General features: G+C 36.8%; 1 protein-coding gene across 1 annotated transcript; it reads right to left on the bottom strand.

Moving 5' to 3' along the window:
• Positions 1-2,336: 2,336 nt before the first annotated feature.
• On the bottom strand, positions 2,337-21,014 carry LOC125226634 (cytochrome P450 4C1-like). The gene is made up of 9 exons (XM_048130669.1): positions 20,682-21,014; positions 16,644-16,733; positions 15,414-15,527; positions 14,638-14,820; positions 11,017-11,262; positions 8,280-8,469; positions 7,248-7,399; positions 5,598-5,777; positions 2,337-2,911 (listed from the first exon to the last, which is right to left on the bottom strand). The coding sequence occupies exons 1-9, from the start codon at positions 20,839-20,841 to the stop codon at positions 2,718-2,720; spliced, it is 1,509 nt and encodes a 502-aa protein (XP_047986626.1). The 5' UTR covers positions 20,842-21,014; the 3' UTR covers positions 2,337-2,717.
• Between the last annotated feature and the right edge of the window lie 565 nt (positions 21,015-21,579).

Genomic DNA, 21,579 nt, shown 5'->3' with positions numbered 1-21,579 from the left:
ATTTTTCTCAAAAACTACTGAACCTATCAAGTTCAAAACAATTTTCCTAGAAAGTCTTTATAAAGTTCTACTTTTGTGATTTTTTTCATAATTTTTAAACATATGGTTCAAAAGTTAGAGGGGGGGGGACGCACTTTTTTTTCCTTTAGGAGCGATTATTTCCGAAAATATTAATATTATCAAAAAACGATCTTAGTAAACCCTTATTCATTTTTAAATACCTATCCAACGATATATCACACGTTGGGATTGAAATGAAAAAAAAAATCAGCCCCCACTTTACATGTAGGGGGGGTACCCTAATAAAACATTTTTTTCCATTTTTTATTTTTGCACTTTGTTGGCGTGATTGATATACATATTGGTACCAAATTTCAGCTTTCTAGTGCTAACGGTTACTGAGATTATCCGCGGACGGACGGACGGACGGACGGACAGACAGACATGGCGAAACTATAAGGGTTCCTAGTTGACTACGGAACCCTAAAAACAGATATTTGTTTCCGAGTCATTGATGTTTTCTATGTAGATATGTATGTATATCGTCGCCTAACACCCATAGTACAAGCTTTGCTTAGTTTGGGGTTAGGTTGATCTGTGTAAGGTGTCCCCAAACATTTATTTATTTATAGAAAATTTGAATATCGCGCCATTTGTTAGTGCCAAAACTTGGACCGGCTATACAGTGCGTAAACGTAATGAGGGCGATAAATGAAACCAGGCATAGAATTCAATATTGTTATCATTAATGATAAGGTGTTTTTGAGTTACTCTTAATTTTCAGCCCATTATTAATTTTTGAAAAATTTCCCAGCAGCAATGTACTGTAAACGTGGTTGCGATGACAATCAATGACAACTGTCAACGAGCGTTTAACGCGAGTGTGTTTGCATTACGTTGCGGGCCGAATTAATTTGTATGGATAAAAATTTTTTTTCAATTTTAAGTAAAAGTTATCTAATTCCATTTTTTATGTCCTATACTCACCACCAACTGTCAACGAGCGTTTAACGCGAGTGTGTTTGCATTACGTTGCGGGCCAAATTAATTTGTATGGATAAAAATTTTTTTTCAATTTTAAGTAAAAGTTATCTAATTCCATTTTTTATGTCCTATACTCACCACCGTTAAGAGGTTCGCCCGTATTAGGTTTACACCCTGTATAACTAAACAAATACTAATTAGGTACATATGGGAGTAATAGGCAATCAATGAGTCTTATTCTATTAAGTAGTATTGTGTAAATCCCTCATTTGTATTAAGATTTTTTTCAAATACTGTGAAGTTGTGCAACATTTGCTTTTGAGGGTAGCTTTTATTCTTTGAGATTATAAGTATAATACGAGTATAAGAGGAATAAGTATGGGAAGAGTTGTAACTAAACATCAGTAAATGCGGGTTATTTGTAGTGACGTCTAGAGACAATCACGCGTCAAATAGCGTAAATTATCAGTAGTGCCACTTGTCAATAGATGTCTCGACGAATGAAGAATCTAATGCTTACCAATTTTTAGCTAATATAACAATATTATTAATCAGTATTCTGTTTTCAATTCTTTCTGCTTGTAATATAAGTTGTAAACTGTTCTAATATTACATTTTTGGCAGACGAGACACTGTTGGCACCTAGTATCGAGTAGTGGTAATGATAATTTACGCTATTTGACGCGTGATTGTCGCTAGATGTCACTACAAATATACCCGCATTTACTAATGTATCGAGTTACAACAACTGTTCACTTACTAATTCCTCTATGGTATTATGACATAAGTATATTGACCGGAATATAGGCCGTGATTACCTTCTTGATTTTTGTCGAGCTCATATTTCGACGCAGTTGCATGCATCATGATCTTGATCACAGAAAACTGAAGGTGGGTGGATGTCAAAGTTGAGTAGACAACGTGGTTGGATGTATTATAAAAGGTAATCACGGTCTATATCCCTGTCAATGTGTCTTATAACCATGAATAATTCAAAACTCTTATTTCAAGTTTAACGTTTAAAATAACATTTTCCCCTCACTAGCTCGGAAACACGTGTTTTGTCCTTTAATACCAGCGGGTAAAAACGCATTTTAGCCACTAGTGGGTAAAGCAATTTGACCTTGAATGAAGTCAAATTAACTGCTTCAAAATTGATAAAAGTAGGTGAATCTAGTAATAAAGATGATTTACCACCTGTGGAACTACTGGAAGCAGTGATAAACGCATTTTTTGCGTTGTAGTTTCCTCGCTATAGTGAGGGGAAAAGTTTTGTGTTACACTCTGGTGCAAATGTATTTTACTTCTCATGTGTTAAAAAACTCGCAAGTTCAGGATTCTATTCTCGAACCACTCGCTTCGCTCGTGGTTCAACTACAGAATCCTTTCACTTGCTCGTTTTTCAATTCCACACTCGGCGTTAAAATACAACTTTGCCCCCTTGTATAACAAATAACTATAGCACCAGCCTGTCAAAATCTTTGCCAAATATTATCTTAGACTAAGGGCCCATTTAGACGGTACGAGAACTCGCATACGAGTTTTATTACATTGCGGTATTTGATGGCTGTGCAAAATTGTATGTAACCACAACATCCCGCAATGTAACTAAAATTGCATACGAGTTCGCACGCCGTCTAAATCAGGTCTAAGTGTCGGTACCTATTTATTAGGCACGCTTAATTTGTAATTGAGATATAAATTACTAGTTTAACTACTTTTAATTATTACATTTATTTATATAAACTACATTCCCTAGGCTCTAATCTTACAACGTAATCTTCTACGGGTTTCATCATTATGTCGAACTTAACTCTTAAAGATTTATCGTACTCTGATTCTGCTAGACCTTTGTAAGGCAGAATTTTGTATTTTCTAAGTAAGTTAGCTAATGCAGTCTTCATTGACATCATGGCGTAGTTATAACCTGAAACAAAAATACAATCAGCAATTAATAAATAGAAAAAAAAAACACTTAGTGAACCGATTTTCATCAAATACTTACGGCTAAGAACTATCCCGACTATTTCAGCTTTCAAAAAAAAGGAAACCAAATCTAAATCAGTTCATCAGTTTGACTATCTGACCTTCCCGATAGAATATTCCGATGAGACTATTAACATTATAAACAAAAACATATGTGTCGCTTAACTTCAAACTTGGGTAAACCAATTCGGCTGCCCTAAGCAGAAATCAAGTATCTGCTTTTTGCCAAATTTTACAGTAGAGCGAAAAAACGATTTTGTTTTATTTTTCCTGATTATATGCTTATTAATTAATTGATAGCCTTTTAAACAGACGAACTTTATTATACTAGATATCATTAATAGTGTACTATAATTTTTTTTTCAAAATGATTAGCACAATCATTTTAAAATACAAAAACAGCTTTCTGCGTAGAATGCGATAAGAAAATTTTAAAGCTTTTCTACAAGAAAGCAAGTATCTTGAACTGTTTTCATTTAGCTTTGGTAGGCTTGTTATTTTTAACTGTATCTAAAACAAAAACTACAGAACGGATTTTCATGCGGTTTTCACCAATAAATAAAATTATTCTGCGGAAAGGTTTTGGTATATAATTTATTGAGATCTTGTTTGAATTGGTTGAAATATGTCAATTTTTGCTAATCAAGTCGGACAAAATTCTGCTGGCTGAGAGCTTTAATCGAAAACGCTGCCCAAACTGTTTGAGCTGTATCAAAACAATGTATCGCGAAATTATGTATCTTTCATAGACATACAAAAAAGTCCGTAATAGCATAATATATGTCTATCTTTTAAGGATAAATTACTATAACCATTTTTATGATAGCCCCGTGCGCAGCCGGGGCGGGCCGCTAGTATATGTATACAATGTATACATTTTAGATAGAAGCCTTTAATGTAGTGTATGTCATGCTTGTGTAAATTAGGTTTTAATATAAATGCAATATTGGAGTAATACACGGAAAAGAAGCTCTGGTTGTGTTTGAATGCAAGTTGTCTTAAGATTATAGCTAGCTAGGTTTAAGAGGTTTATCTGTCACGAAGAGTTCAAAAATACTCCTGAAACTTAATCAAGTACTTACGTTGTAGGAGACTATTTAAATAATAAAAAAACCTTAAAAGCGATTTCCCGTGGAACGCAGAATATTAATTAAGTACAGTAGGTAGGTGCCTAAATACTCGAAGACAGAAAAAAATAATGAAAGTTATAGTCTTCCTTAATTATAATAATAGGGAACTATAGTTTAAATAAAATATTTTATACCATGCACGAAATAAAGCATCGAAATTATGAGATAAACATGGACATCAGTTATTTTTAAATCCAATTTCTATTTAATAAACCAGGTAGAAATATATGTATAAAGTTACTGAGTTGACCGTGACGTCACTCAATCCAATGTCACCATCAATCCAATGTCATATAAATTCCATATTAGCAAGTCTTTCAAATTCGTTTTGACAGTTCTTAAAAATACGTGAGTAACCCGAAAATATTTTTAAATATGCTGATTTGACTACGACAGGCTAGTAGCCTATTATTTATCAACTAACCAACATGCAATAATTATGTAAACGTATGTTCGTTATATGTATTTTCGTATTTTGTATAAAAGAAGTTACATATTAAATAAGACAAGTTCCTTGTGCTTTTACTGTTTACATCTGGTTGTTTTTTAATACTAAGACAATTTCTACCCGAAACCCAAATTAATACATGTATTAGTAATTACAAGCTTTTGACATCATAACAAAATGATAGACGCCGAAGTCAAGTAACTTCGCAATGAATAACAATACAATAGTTCTACGCTGAAGTCAAGTAACTTATCAATAATTATCAATATTTCTACGCTGAAGTCAAGTAACTTCGCAATCAATATCAATATTTCAACTCTGAAGTCAAGTAACTTAGCCATCTAATATGAATTGCAAGTATCTTTCGCAAGATACTCGATTTCAAGATAGAAATAGGGTAGATACTTGACTTTAGCGTAGAATACCCCGTTAAAAAAAGATACTTGAATTTTTTAAAGTTCTGTATTTTGAAAAATATACATTATAAAAATTTCAAAAAAATACTAAAAGATGTATTTTGAAAAAATGAATCGAATGATGTAAAAAACCATTTTTTGGAAAATTTTGAGATACTTGATTTCTGCGTAGGGCAGCCGAATTCATCATGACATATTTTTTTATATATTCAACCTTAAAGCAGAATGGATTTACCCGAGTTTGAAGTTAAGCGACACATATTTTGCAGAATTCGCTCAATTTTATTATCTTCGAGAAATCGGTGAACATGAAAAACGTAACAATTTGAGAATCTTTTCCAAAAGGAGAGCGAGAGAGAGAGATCTTGTATAAATATCGAGACTCCTACTAATTACTCTAAACCGGATGCCCTTACATGACTCAAAAAATCTAGTACAAAGATATTTTCGGTGAAAGAAAACACCGTAAGGAAACCGGACTAATTCCAATAAGGCCTAGTTACCCTTCGGGTTGGACGGTCAGATGGCTTTCGATGTCGTAAAACTGGTGACGCCTAGTCTTGGGGTTCGTTGTCAAAGCGGATCCCTTGCTCGAATGCCGGGATAACGCAAGAAGTATGATGATTAACTTACCAAGACAGTTCCTAGGTGCATGACTGAACGGCGTGAACTGAACCGGGTGCTTCAGAGGACCCTCGAGGAACCGCTCAGGTCTGAAGACGTCCACATCCTCTCCCCAGAAGTGGTTGTTCCGGTGGATGCCCCAGATGTTGAGGAACACTGACACGCCTTCGACAAGAGTTGTCCCGTTCGCTGAAGGAAGAAATGGATTATTTGATATATATTTCTATGCATTTGCTATTCAAAAAATGTTATTAGTTTGCCGAGCCTCTGAACGCCTATTAGGGTAGATTTTTTTTCGCTGTCAATTTCAATTTTTGTTCTTTTTGGAATTTTTTGTACATTTTTTACTCAAAACCATGAGCTCTTTTGATCCTGATATGACACAAATAATTAATGACCCTCAATTTTTATACAAAATTTCACCTTCCCCTGAGTTACGGCCGTACAAACTATGACAAATTGTAAGTAAGTGAAAAGAAATGTCATAAAATTTAAATTTATTCTCTATTCGAATTAAAAAAGCTGACGATTCTCTATTCTAAGTAGAAAAAATACCTAATAGGGATTTGAAAAAAAAAAGTAAAACAAACAAAAAAATAAAAATTGAGAACATTATTGGTTTGAACACAGATGTCATATACCGGGTGGGGCCTGTAACAAAAGCAAAAATTAAACTGTAGGCTGTACTCCTTACACAGACCAACATTTGTTCAGCTACTTTTAAAAATAACTTGTATTTTGTTATTTATCACCCTTAAAAGTTTTTCCTAAGAGGTAATGTATTGCGAATTCTGTTAAGTCTAAAGTGTGACTGACAACGTCAATGACAACAATAATGGCGTCCATTGAAGCTAATATTTATTTTGTATGAAAAATAAGAAAATTAAAGACTTCATAATTTTTAAAAGTCGCTGAAGAAATGTTGGTCAGTTTAAGGAGTACAGCCTACAGTTTAATTTTTTGCTTTTGTTACAGGCCCCACCCGGTATACCATAGATCAAGCAAACGTATTTACTTAGCATGTCAAATGAACTCAGTGAAATCCACTGAGTTGTCCGTCTTTACTCGCAGCTTGCAGCTTTCGGGCGTCAATTTTTGTAAGTTGAAGTCAACCAAAACATAAAAAATGCCTCGTTACGTGATATTCAATTGCAACAACACAAAAATTATGAACAGTCAAGAGCCTGAGACATATTTAAAATTACAGGCAAGAATCAACTTCAGTACAAAATTTGACACGCTCGGCCCCTATACAACTAATAGTTGTATTATAGGGGCCAAACTTTTAGGGAACAAATTCATATAGTATATGAATTTGTTTCTTTTATCTAAATTAAGTTCTGTGGGTTTGAACGTGATTTACGTTAAATTTCGAACTTGATTAGCAAATATATTATAATTGTCCTTTATCAACCAATCCAAAAAAAATCTCAACGAATTATAGACCTAAACCTTTCTCAAAAGTCACTCTATTAATTGGTGAAAATCGCAAAATCCGTTCAGTAGTTTTTGAGTTTATCGCTAACACACACACAGACAGACGCGGTGGGCGACTTTGACTTACAAGATGTAGAGATTCACTTGAGATTATAATTACCACTGAGACTAGGCACGGATTTCAAATCAATTTCTATAACAATAACAACGTTAAATACTTACGCAAGACGACATCATGGTTGACCTCTCTCACGATAACGGGAACTGGTGGGTACATTCTTAAAGATTCTTTGATTACAGCTTCTAAATATTTTAGGTTCGGTAGATCTTGTACTGTCAGAGGTCGGTCTGAATTGCCAAACACGTCTTGAAGCCTATGAACAAAGAAATATACAAAATTAAAGAAGAAGTTTTTTTGAATTAAGTTGCAGCTTACAGGCTAATTTAACACCCGCGTTACCGGTACTTTCATTAAGTTCTTTATCTTTATTAATTTAGCTTGATAGTTGTAAATAGAAGACGTTGGATAGAGACATGTGGAAGAAAAACACATGCTGAGTCGACCCCAAACTAGCAGCGGGCAGACCCTATTTACTGTCTGAGGTATTTTCCTTGCTCTATGACATGGGGTTCTTTAAAAAACAGGTATTTAGGGTTCTCAAAGTGCGGCAACGCATAAGTGGGCGGTGATGACTGATTCCCATTAGACGGTTTGCTTTTGTTTGTTGCCTATATCATAAAAAAACTATCTCTAACATCCATCTCCATCATTTGGACGGCTAGCAATCCTCACCTGTGCATTTCCCCAGAAACTTTCTGCTTCGCGCCGCAAAACTATTAAATGAACTGTCACCTGTGGTGTTTCCGGACCGATACGACCTTTAAAACGTCAAGAAAAGAGCGTACACCTTAAAGGCCGTTAACGCACGTCCAACCATTCTAGGCCCATAAGCGGCCCACGCGGGTGCCCTGGCCAGGGCTGCCGGAGAGCGCAGTGGTAAAGTGAAACACGTATGCGTTCTCACAACGGAAATGAGGGTGAAACGCCGGAGTAGGTTTAGTGAGTAGGGCCGTTTCTCCCCTTCTCGCCAGGAGAAGGGAAAGCAACGGCGAGTCCCACATGGCGTGCGCAACTGCATTCCCACTCCGTAAAAAAAGGCCCATAAGCGGCAGTGATTGCTTACCATCAGGCCTGTCTGCTCGTTTGCCTCCCACTGCATAATTAAATAGCCATAAGAAAAGAATTGTATTTACTCTTGGTACACTTTAGCTTGTATCTCCGGGAATCTGGATAGCAGGACTGTGGTGAACGCGGTGCCGACAGCCGAGGTGTCAGTGCCAGCCATGATCAGCACCATGGTCTCCTCGCATAGCTCCAGGTCCGTGTAGCCCTTCTCGCCTCCTGACTCCATGATCAACATCTGTAGGAAGCTGCGGGGTGCATCTGGAAATAATAAGTAATAAATAAATAAATATTGGGGACACCTTACACAGACCAACTTAGACCCAAACTGAGCAAAGCTGCTAAGCGCCGATATACTCGTAACTACATACTTAAATAGATAAATACATACTTATGTACATAGAATACATCTATGACTCAGGAACAAATTTCTGTGCTCATCACAGTCATCACACAAATAAATGCCCTTACCGGGATTCGAACCCAGGACCTCGAAATAAATAAATTTTGATAAGTAGATGTTACATTTTGACAAGCGCTGGTGGCCTAGGGGTAAGAGCGTGTGACTTTCGATCCGGAAGTCGCGGGTTCGAACCTCTGCTCGTACCAATGGGTTATTCGGAACTTATGTGCGAAATGTCATTTGATATTTGCCAGTCGCTTTCCGGTGAAGGAAAACATCGTAACACAAAACCGGACTAATTCCAATAAGGCCTAGTTACCCTTCGGGTTGGAAGGTCAGATGGCAGTCGCTTTTGAAAAACTAGTACGTACGTTACACGCCAACTCTTGGAATTAGTTGTCAAAGCGGACCCCAGGCTCCCATGAGCCGTGGAAAAATGCCGGGATAACGCAAGGATGATGATGATGATGATAAGTAGATGTTACATGATATTCAACCATAGAGGTATACTAACTTCTGCTAGCGGCTTCGATCGCGTTAAATCCGAAAATTGCGGTTTCCTCCATACGAACCCCCACCCCTCATTTTAGGGAAGTGGGGGTCAGAAAGAGACAAAAAGTAACTTATGTCACTCTCCATACCTACAATTATCTTCAATTAAAAAAAAAACAAGGTCTGCCGTGAAAGACGGACAAACAAAGAGACACACACACACACACTTTCCCGTTTATAATATTAAAGTAAGGATTATCAGAACCGTATGCGACTTTTATTAATGCAAGACAGCTAAGTAACTAATATATATTTATGCATTATTACACATTTATATACCTACCCTTCATCCACTTACTCACACACACACATAAACACACATGACACATGAATACCTCTCACACATTCAACACACTCTCACCTTTTTGCGCGTGCTAGTTGTCAGTTTTTGGTTTTAGCTTCTCTTGCTGTTTATGGTTAAATAATATATATTGTTATATTTACTTTTCCTTCCACCTAGTATTAAGTATTCACTATATTCTTGTGGACATCTTTCATTGGCTTACTGTATTGCATGTATTCTAATATGTTAAGCATTTGTTTGTTTGTATCGCTGTTGATGCCCCAAATATATATAAAATAAAAATAAAAAATAAAATCATCATTCTCTTCTTTACGTTATCCCGGCTTTTGCCACGACTTAATGGAGCCTGGGGTCCGCTTTTGACAACTAATCTCAATTGCAGCCACTAGTATTAAGATACTGCCAAACCGAAGGGTAAACTAAACTAGGTCCTATTGGGATTAGCCCGGTTTCCTCACGATGTTTTTCTTCACCGGAAAGCAACGAAAATATCAAATGACATTTTGCAAATAAGTTCCGAAAAACTCGTCTGTACGCTTTCTACTCAGAAAATGATAAACTTACATAATATTGGTAACACAATCCGAACTTGGCCTAGTTTTTGTTCATTATGATAATTATATAAAAACTCGTTAAATCAAAGCGTACGCGCGACATATTCAAGGTAAAAGAAGGCCACATAAGGTTACATGTGCCTTGAGAAACAAGAATAACCACTTTCTATGTTTTTGCCAAAAAGTGTGAGAATCAGGTCAAGGGCATAGACGAAGCATAAGTTTTAGCGACCAATTAATTAGTTATTAGTTTTTACAGGGGGTCAAAGTTGTTGTTTAACTGCACCTGCTAATATTGATACCCGAGCAAGCGAAAGATAGCAGCATACGATCGTAGTGAATGCTTCACAAACTGGCCCCGTAGCCGAATGGCATTTCTCCGACGCCAAACGAAAGCGATACGCCGCTGGCTCTGTCGCGCCAATACGCAAGCGCGATAGAGATAGATATCTACTAGCGCTTCGTTTCGTGAGCGTTTCGTGAGCGATTGTGGCATTCGGCTAGCCACCCTGGAATCTTAAGCGCTGCGAGTGTTTCAAGGCACGAAGGTTAAACGAATTTTGACCCCGAGTGAAACACAAAATTTTTCACCACACCAAAACATGGAATCATCATCATCATCCTCCTTGCGTTACCCCAGCATTTGCCACGGCTGGTGGGAGCCTGGGGTCCGCTTTGACAACTAATCCCAAGATTTGGCGTAGGCACTAGTTTTTACGAAAGCGACTGCCATCTGACCTTCCAACCCGAAGGGTAAAACTAGACCTTATTGAAATTAATCCGGTTACCTCACGATGTTTTCCTTCACCGAAAAGCTACTGGCAAATCAAATGACATTTCGCACATAAATTCCGAAAAACTCATTGGTGCGAGCCGGGGTTTGAACCCGCGACCTCCGGAACGAAAGTCGCACGTACTTACCGCTAGGCTACCAGCGCTTTTTCTAGGCACACCAAAACATGGAATAGGTATTAAAATAAAATGTAAGTACTTACTTTCATCAACTCCATGTAAAGCCATTTCGTTTCTCTTCTTCTGAATGAGATCGTTAATGAATCCGTACAGCACTTTCCTGTGCTTCACAAACTCTTTGTAACTCGGAATAGACTTGTATATAAAGTCGGGGTGTAGCCAGGGCGTGGCGATTCTCTGCGACACCATGTCTGCGATCTTCTCGAACGACTTGAGGAACGGCTGGTCGGTGTTGAACTGAGATCCTAGTTGTACTCCCATAACAGTTTCTGGAAAAAAGACAAGATACAGCAAGGGTCTCCCCAATATTTCGACGCGTAATCGGCTTCCTTCAACCAGCACGGGAAGCATGGTCGCGCGATAGACGATAAAATAGCAGGCCGTCCCTAACGCACTATTTGTAAGTGCGATAGGGACGGCCTGATATTTTATCGTCTATCGCGCGACCATGCTTCCCGTGCAGAAATCGCTCGTTAGTGTGCAATTCCCGTTAAGTTTGTACATTTGGATCACGTCTCCGAATTGGATGAAAATTGGTAGGCTGATAGAGTCCATGATGCTGAGCAAGATCCACTAGGTTTCCCAAAATGTCCTAGGTTGATTGTATGAAACTTTCCTTTTTTGTTACCGAAAATGTATAGAAATCTGGTAACAGAAAAGGAAGGTTTCATACAAACTACATAGGTCATTTTTGATTTTGATTTGACTTTTCAATTTTTATCAAAATCGGAAACGTGATCCAAATGTACAAACTAAACGGGAATTGCACTAGTATATGAACAATGAACATGCGTACCAAAGGGGTGGACCCCTTGGTACGCATATTCATATAAAATTATTTGTTTGGCTCATATAAAATTATTTGTTATAAAATTATTGCTTATACCGATTTGTGCTCCAAATGATCATTTCTCATAATTTTACTTATCATAACTTTGTTTCATTATCATCAATAGTACTACTATCACTGTTCATAATAATCATTTAGCCGAAAAATTTTAATCATAAATTCTATACAAATATCATAATTTTGTGTTTAAGAAAATCATTCATCATAAAATTATTTAAAAAGTTTTGGGGAAGTTCTATGAAAAACTTGTGCCATTTATAGAAGCGTGCTTGGAGCTTTTATAGTGACATATACAATTTACATTAAAAAGTCGTTTCTGGTTTGCTCACGGTCAACCTAAAATACCTCGCTACGCTCGTCGTCGCACCTAACTGGACTGTGTCATGTGATTTCTGTTCTGTTAACAATAATATAACGATAAATTATATTACTCGCAATCGTTATGATCAATAGGTATATAAACATTAACATTAGTATAAAATGTATTTATGATGAATGACATTATGAACATAAGTCATTCGAAGTTACGATGGTTATTAACATAAAATTGTTATAAATAATGATCATTATAAAGTAAAATTTTATGAGAAACATTTTCGAACTACCAATAATCTATATACCAATTTTATATGAACTTTGGCGCACCCGTACCAAAGAGGATCGAGTATAAATAGAGAGTTACTGTCAAAGTAAAATGTGTAATCACAGTGCATAGACTGCCATCTCTCGACACCAGCTTAACACTTTTGAACCTCAGTTTTGACAATTTGGCCCATATTGTTAGCTTGATATGTGTTAAAATGTCAAATAATAATATTAACGCCATCTAGCCGAGCGTTCCCCAAAGGTGTAACGCCATCTAGGCCACCGTACCTTTTTCTCTATGGCTTTGAGGTACGTTTTTTTCTTAGACTGTATCCGTCTATACGGAGTTACATATCGTCACTACTTTTAAAAAAACTTGTATCTTCATCTGTCAATGAAAAGAAAATTGTAGTAAGTATGTATGGAATGCATATAGACTTACTGCGTTTTAACTTTGATGAGAAGCATGAGATACGAGATTTTTTAAAAGTAGTGACGATATGTCTTTGGTATGAACAATGAACATGCGTACGCATGCGTTTAGCGACGACGACGAGTAAGTGCGTTTTCAATTATCCGATCCGATATCGGATGTCGGACCAATATCTCATACATTACAGGCGCCATCTTGGATTTTTTTTATTGAAATCCTTCCGACATCCGATATCGGATCGGATAATGTGAAAACGGCCTAAGCGTCATCATACTAACAAATGATTTGCACACAAGTTCCGAAGCGTTTGGGGAAACCCTAATTACAAAAATTAAAGTTTTACCAAAAATGTATTTCAATGAAAATTAAACCTACAGGAAATAATGCTGTAGAATAAAATAAGAAATGAAAATTATTAACCCTAATTTTGAAAGCATTGTAACATTATTTTTTAACAAGCGGAAACATCCGCTATAGATACTTCAGGTTTTTATATTAAAGGAAAAAAATGGAAAAAATTACGCTTCCGGCGGGACATGAACCCGCATCAACCGGCAGTCTAATTTTTTTTCATTTAATATTAAAAACTTTAACATTGATAACAACTATGTTATATTCCAATTTTGGTAACAGCCTTGTTATGTTACATTCGAGGTTCATTGAATTGTTTATTTTATTGCATATTGCATAATAAAGTCCAAGTTCAAATGGGTTTCCCAACGTCAACAAAGTTGAGTAATACTCGGGGTTTTCCATACGTTTTAATACGATTATGGAACGGAGTATGTTTTAAGTAGTAAACTACTTCTAAGTGTCGTTTGGAATGTTAAATTCAGCTGCATTAGTAGAGGTCTGAGTAGACACTCGGAGCGTTCGGTTCGGCGGGGCGTGCAGCGAGGCGGACGAGCGTGCGCCCCTATGCAGCGTCGACTAAGGACACTTGTATGAGCTTCAATTGTTTGATATGCACGCCGCACGCTGCGCCCCGCTGAACGCCCAATATGAGCGTGCACTCAGGCCTTATACTTATCCTGAAATGGTTACATTAAGAACCCCTAAACCTAGCGGAAAAGTGAATAATCTCGGCTAGAAGATGTTGATACAATTTTCGCCAGTCTGCCCGTGACCCCAATCGTAATAGCTAGGATCTGCCCGGCAGGATGTGCTCGGCGGGCACATCCGTCCGTGTGTGGCGAGAAATAGACACGGATTTGCCCGCCGGGTACCCGTCCGCTGCCCGTGCTCAAAACCAACGGATCGGGCACGGCCCGGGCAGATCCACCAGCGTGCGTGTATGTGTAGCGCGGATGTGCCCACCGGATCGCACCTTAGTTAATAGCAAGGATACGTCCGCCGGGCAAGCCGCGGATCATATTATCCGAGCTTTGCCCGGCGGACCAATCCGTACGTGTATGACTAGCTAACATGACACACAAGCACGCACAAGCGAGCGACATCGCTTGTGCGAAGAGTCAGGGCTATCTCCAACAGTGTTCTGAATATGTTAGCGAATAGGTTTGACTGCCTTATCTGAATGCCTGCTGCTTGTTGCACGCACGCAGGAATAGATAACCTAGCTATTAAGTTTCTGTATAAACTAACACTAGACTAAGTTTATTTATGTTACTAACACTATGATCCATGTTGGTCTTAAATAAATGATTTATTATTTATGACGTTCGAAACGTCACACAATATAAACGTAGGTAAGTGTTACGCGATTAAATCCCGTTTAATAATACAAAAAATGGTTCATTAAAAAAAAAATTAACTTACCACAAATAGAATCAAAGGTGTACGTCGTGATATATTTCCATACAGAGACGTTTTCATACACAGTTTCCTGCAACTGTTTCCCCATGATATGGCTCTGTTTGTCAAATACTTCGACGAATTGGTTCAGATTCTTCATGCTGAAGGTTGGGGCTAGAATTTTCCTTCTTGGCCGCCAGATTTTTACTAAAAAATAAGTAATTATAAAGTTAAATAAAGTATGCATAAATTTTAAGGAAATGATGGGTTAATTGACCCAGCAAGAACGTTTGGCCCACATTTTACTTTGGGATGTAATAAATATAATAGTAGCTATCATAATCATGTTTCTGATACTGTATGTTTCTTTAAGATTGAGCACTTTTACCATAATTAGAGTACAATTTTGTCTTAGGAGTAAATTGAACTAATTAAGTATAATTACATACATACATACATATATACAATCACGCCTGTATCCCATAAAGGGGTAGGCAGAACACATGAAACTACTGAAGCTTCAAGTATAATTATCCATACTAATATTATATTTGGGAAAGTGTGAGTGAGCTATTTGTTTGTCCGTCATTCACAGCGAAACGAAGCGACGAGTTGACGTGATATTTTAAGTGGAAACAGTTGAAGGGATGGAGAGTGACATAGGCAACTTTTTGTCTCTTTCCAACTCCCCCACTTCCCTATAATGGGGGGTGGAAGTTTGTATGGAGAATTCCGCAATTTGCGAATTTAACGCGAGCGAAGCCGCGGGCAAAAGCTAGTATTTTATAAAAGAAACTCACCTGGTGCAAAAATGCTTCCGTTTCCTATAACGGTCCTAATAAATTTCATCGTGAAGTTATCTTTCTCGACACAGGACTTCATAATCACTTCGGCTGATACTGGATCCGTTACAACTAGAACAAAAAATATTGTATTAGAATAAAATAAATAATGCTACATGTCAAAATTATACATAAAAACATTTCATTTCATTTCATTTATTCATAACAAAAAAATTGTGTTGAACATTAGCTTAATATTAGAACTAGTACTAGTACATATAATATTATATTAAAATTTGGAATTAAAGCTTAATTAGTAATACCAAGCTGATGATATTATTAAACATCAAGGTACCATACTTATATATAACTAGCTTTTTCCCGCGGCTTCGCACGCGCAGAAAAGTAGGCAGAGCAAGGGGTAGGCAGAGCACATGAACTACTAAGTTTCAGTGCCACTATTGGCAAAAAGGGGTGGAAAGAAATCCAAATTGTGACATTGCAGTGACAGGTTACCAGCCTCTCGCCTACGCCACAATTTAACCCATATCCCACAGTCGACTTCTACGACACCCACGGGAAGAAAGAGGGTGGTGAAATTCTTAACCACCACACGGGGGAAAAATTATGAAATAAATAATCTCTCTTTCTAATGAATCTCGAACAAAATTAGGAGAAACGGTCTTCCTTTCGGGCTGTAAACCTTTGAGCAATAAGACCGCCTGTTATTAAAGAGTATATAATTGAATGGTATTGCATTGTATTGTATTATGTTGTATTATATTGTATTGTCATGACTTACGGGGCACAAACTTGGTCATTAACTGAGGCTCTAAAGTTGAAACTCAAGGTTTGCCAGCGAGCGATGGAGCGTAGTATATTAGGTGTTCGTAGAACTGACCGCATCAGAAACACGGAACTACGCTCCAGAACTGGAGTTGTAGATGTGGGCGTCAAGACCGCTAAGCTAAAGTGGGACTGGGCTGGACATGTCTGCCGCATGCACCCGGAAAGGTGGGCCAAAATATTTACAGACTGGGACCCGCGAAACACCATAGACGGGGCAGGCCGGGGTGCAGGCAGACCAAAAAGGAGATGGCGGGACGACCTGGACGCATTCTAGCCAAAATGGTGGGAAAATGCCAACAACAGGGTCGAGTGGAGAAAGCGAGGGGATGCCTTTGCCCAGCAGTGGGACACAAAAGAGGCTAATTAAAAAAAATTGTATTGTATTATATTGTTACGTACCTAAATAAAGTTTGTGGACAAGCCAAAACGTGGACAAACCACCTTGTGCGGTGGCGATACGTCCTGCCTTTTGGAAAAGCTGCATAACATCTGAAAAATAAGTTGAAATATATAGTTGTAGTTTTGTTAATAAAAAACAATGATTGGTAAAGGAGTCAGAATAAAGAGAGCAGAGAAGAGACGCGATAATCGCCAAGCGATGAACTATTGAGCATTTACTCTCTAATAACTAACAATAATATCTGTCTGTCTGTCTGTCTGTCTGTCTGTCTGTCAGTCTGTCTGTCTGTCTGTCTGTGTGTATGTCTGTCTGTGGCATCGTAGCTCCCGAACGGATGAACTGATTTAGATTTAGTTTTTTTTTGTCTGAAAGCTGAGTTAGTCGGGAGTGTTCTTAGCCATGTTTCATGAAAATCGGTCTACTATGTCGCAGTCGGGGGTTTTTCAAAATTTTAATTTTATTCACATGGGAGCTACTTTTTCGTTTCTGTCACCGATAGCTCATCGCTTAGGTAGTCGCTTTTGGTGGGATCAGTGCCTAAATAATAAATAAATATTATAGCACATTCTTACAATGATTGATTAAGCCCCATGGTACGCACAAGAAGGCTAGTATTTTTATTTCCGTAAATTTTTACACATCCTTAAGCTCATTTCCAGACCTAGGTATATCGCTTATTAATTAAATAAAAAAATGTATTTTTCGTTTAAATAAATATTATAGGACATTCTTACACAGATTGACTGAGGTCCACGGTAAGCTCAAGAAGGCTTGTGTTGTGGGTACTCAGACAACGATATATATAATATATAAATACTTATAAACATAGAAAACATCCATGACTCAGGAACAAATATCTGTGCTCATCACACAAATAAATGCCCTTACCGGGATTCGAACCCGGGACCGCGGCGTACCAGGCAGTGTCACTACCAACTGCGCCAGACCGATCGTCAACCCGGTTTGAATGAAAAGATAAGTATAAGACAACCTTAAAAATAACATAATTCTTGTTTTACCACACTAATTGGTACAGGGCTTTTTTTAAATTTGTAGCTCTTGAATTCTGTCCCCGCGAGTAGTACGGTAATTCAATTTGTCTGTTTTTTTCCCAATAAATAATCTAACGTAATGATATTCATGACTCTGGCTGAGGAAACCATTGACATTGATCTTTGGGATCCCTTCTGAATACTATTAATTTTATTTTAATTAATACAATGACATAATTCAATTGGCTTAAAATGCTATGCGAATTTTCGTCAAGTCCTCGAAATATAAGGAAAATAATAAATATTTTATCTTGGCCTACATGCACCTTCCCATATAAATGAAGTTTCGTTCTTATTTTAAAACTACGTATTGTATTATACACCATGTTTTTATTAGTTTTTCGTTACTCGACACGTCGTTAGGCTCATTTTCAGGAACCACCCGGTACCACCCTAGAAAATTTTATTAAATACGTGAAATTTTTTTTTTCGTTTTCACTCATAATAATTTATAAAAAAAATGTGAGAGAATCTTAAGAATAACATAATACGATAGTACTCTTTATTATACTGTGATAATAGTTACACTCATTTCAACCTTACTTGTCCAATCATGTACACAAACACTGCTGGGAAACATTATCTCACTTTTCTCTGGAATTGCACATTAACCATCACTAAAAATGTATTATACACTTAAATAAACTCAAAAAGTATAATCAATCAAAAATCCACCGAAATATATCATTTCTAAAACGATTTTCATCAATAATTGAACCTTCCTTAGAACTTTTACACTCCTTTTTGCTGTGTACTTAACACAGCAAAAGGGAATGTACAAGTTTCTAATGGGGTGGCAACGCGCATGTGACACTGTTTGAGTTGCAGGCGTCCATAGGTTACGTTGACCGCTTTACATCAGGCGGGCCGTATGCTTGTTTGCCACCGACGTAGTATAAAAAAAAATTGTAATTAAGTACGAACGGATGACATCAAAAACTATGAGTCGTAATGTTGGGATGACAACTTATCGTTATGAACGATCGATATTAACGTTTGAGTTTGTATAGCTTGGAAAAAGTGCGTTGATATTAATTACAATAATTTATCAGATTTATTAACAGACTTCTTTACGCTTTATTCCTACCTCTTTACAATAAATATTTTACTATAAGTATATTTTTTGTTGTATTAATGTTAATGTTAAGTACTATAAAATTAATACTGTACTAGCCTTTTCCATAGGATTGTTGCAAATGTGACAAAACCTAGTTAAATTTTGGTTTTTACACAGATATTGTGTGACGTAAAATTGAAAATCCTCTGATGACGTTGGCAGCGTTTATTTACAAATTATCGGTAATACATCATTTTATTGACATTTCCAATCACTAGTAATTGTCTTTGATCATATTTGACGTTTCATTTGTTTACATGATAGGACAAGTAAAGATGAACCGACTGTAGATGCAAGTATTTGACGGCACGTGCCAAAATAATACTTTTTTAGACAAATTTTAATATACTTAGGGCCACTTGCACCACTCGATTAATTCAAGGGCTAACCTTGAGTTAAACGGGTGTTGCAAGTAGCTTTTAATGAATTGTTTGGTAGTATATATTATTAGATAGGTATAAATTACATTTTTTAGTTAAGATTTTGTACATTTGTAAATAATTGCATGCTATGAATATGGCTAATTAAGGAGTACCTGGGGCCCATTAATAAAACTATCGAAAATAATCGTGAATCATTCAAAACTATGATAATTTCAAAAAAAAAAACAAACACAATAAACGTCAAATAATTCAAACCTAATTAATCCCACAAAACTCCTGTGAGACTCAAAAATATTTAATATATTTTAAGCGGGTTACTCAAGTAAGGATGTTAGGGTTAAGCTCGCCTTTGTACTGAAACTTTTTATTTTAAATATTATGTGTTGTATTAATATCTTGTACAATAAAGTGTTTACTTACTTGAACTGAATTGATATTATTAAATAAGTAATTTTAACAATAATTTAATTAGAGGTCATAAAAAGCAGGCTGACAAACCCAAAATATTTTTTTTTATTATAAAGGTTCTTTAAAATATTAAGGTTCTTTAATAAAAAAAATAATTGTCGAAATAACGCTCGACATGACTGTTTCGGTCCATTTCCGAGTATCTTTTTCAAGGGTAATGACCTCGCCTCGCCTTCACTGATCGAATGCGCGGCGCGTAAAAATTCGACTTAATTTAACGTTACCCGCTTAAATTATTTAAAATATATGTATAATTAATCCTATCAATATCAATAGTTCCTGTCAGTGACACAGTTAGGGTCACTTGCACCACCGAAAATGGAGGGTGAACCCGATGTTATCCCACCATTTTATATGGGATTTGACAGTTGACATCCCACTAACCTTGAATTATGCGGGGTGCAAGTGGCCCTTTACCAGTTAAGGCATTATTTAACTGGTGCAGAGAGTAAAAAAAAAAAAAACTAAATCGATGTATGGACTACATAATCATAATTTTACATCATATCATATCTTTACGATTTTTTTATGAACGTACGCAAAATAAAAGTTTGTATTTATCGGATGACATATTTTTAAATAATACAAAAATACGACTACTGGCAAAATAATAAGACAATAAATTTAATACGACTGGCAAACCAATAGTTTAAGCTACATGATAGCTTAAGAGCTTAAAGCTTAAGCCGGATGTCCCGCGTAAACCAACGCCAAAATTAAAAGGGGTGATATATATCTCATTAGATATCATATTACTTAAGCAAATTTAACTTAGTGAATAGTGAACTCATAAATCATAAGTCAAGTCATAAGTCATAGTTTTCGAGGTATTGGCCGTTTAATTTATAAATCGTAAAGAAAAAAAAGTAAAAACAGTGCCATTACCTCAAAAACCATGACATTTTAATTAAGGTAGGAACCTAAAATTTGATAATATCATATTTAATGAGATGTCCTACCACCCCCTTTTTTGGCGTTGGTTTATGGGACATCCTGTATGTATAAAAAAAAACTTACCTTCATGGTTCCCGCCCAACAAATGCGCATGTCCAATAACTGGCAACTCCTGAAGCGCTCCCGACGATATCTCATCGTACACTTTTCGAATCCTCCTCCTTTGCCATCTGAAGTACACCGCCCAGAACACAGCAGCTATTACTAATAGTTGCCAGAACATTGTTAAAATAAAAAAGAAAAAAAAAACAGAAAAAAGTTCGTCAATCAGACAAAGAACACTTGAAAGTCACTGTTTCAAATTTGAATTTCGAACGCCCGATCGCGCGTTCGGAGCTTTTGTAAATATAATGTGAGCGAGTGCTTTTGCCGGCGTCTGTCGCAAGAATCGCTTGCGCTGGTTACGGTTCAGTTATAAGTATCTGGTAGTCTAGGTGTGATGTTGACGTATCTCGACTAGTGACGCGACGTCCTGCGTAGATGAGAAAAAACATCCTTTTGCTAGCTGCGTTTAGTGACCTACCACGTGAAGGTTAATTGTTACTTTTGAAAAAATGTGATAGTGACGTATTCGATAAGTTAGTATTCTTTTTTAATTTAATTAAGATACAAATAAAATCTCATGAAATTAAATAATAATAGTTTAATTAGGGTAAATTCGCGTCATTCGGTGACAAGCTTAATTCGGTGGAACAACCAAAAATCGTCTTTCGGAATAGTGCTTTAAAGCTTGTATCACCGAATTAGGCGTGTCACCGAATGAGGCGAGTTTACCCTACCAAGAGTATCGACCAACATCTTCAAAGACTCTCGCTAGGGGGTTAGATTAAGGGTCAGATGCAGAAGGCGGTGATCATTATTTGTGTTTACATAAACACCGACCATTTTGGCCTAGTGGGTCGTGATCCTGCCTGCCAAGCCGCGGTCCTGGGTTCGAATCCCTGTTACCATGAAGCTCAGT

Source organism: Leguminivora glycinivorella, chromosome 5 (genome assembly GCF_023078275.1).
Source record: "Leguminivora glycinivorella isolate SPB_JAAS2020 chromosome 5, LegGlyc_1.1, whole genome shotgun sequence".
Classification (NCBI taxonomy): domain Eukaryota; kingdom Metazoa; phylum Arthropoda; class Insecta; order Lepidoptera; family Tortricidae; genus Leguminivora; species Leguminivora glycinivorella.
This window is presented reverse-complemented; position numbering and strand designations above follow the sequence as displayed.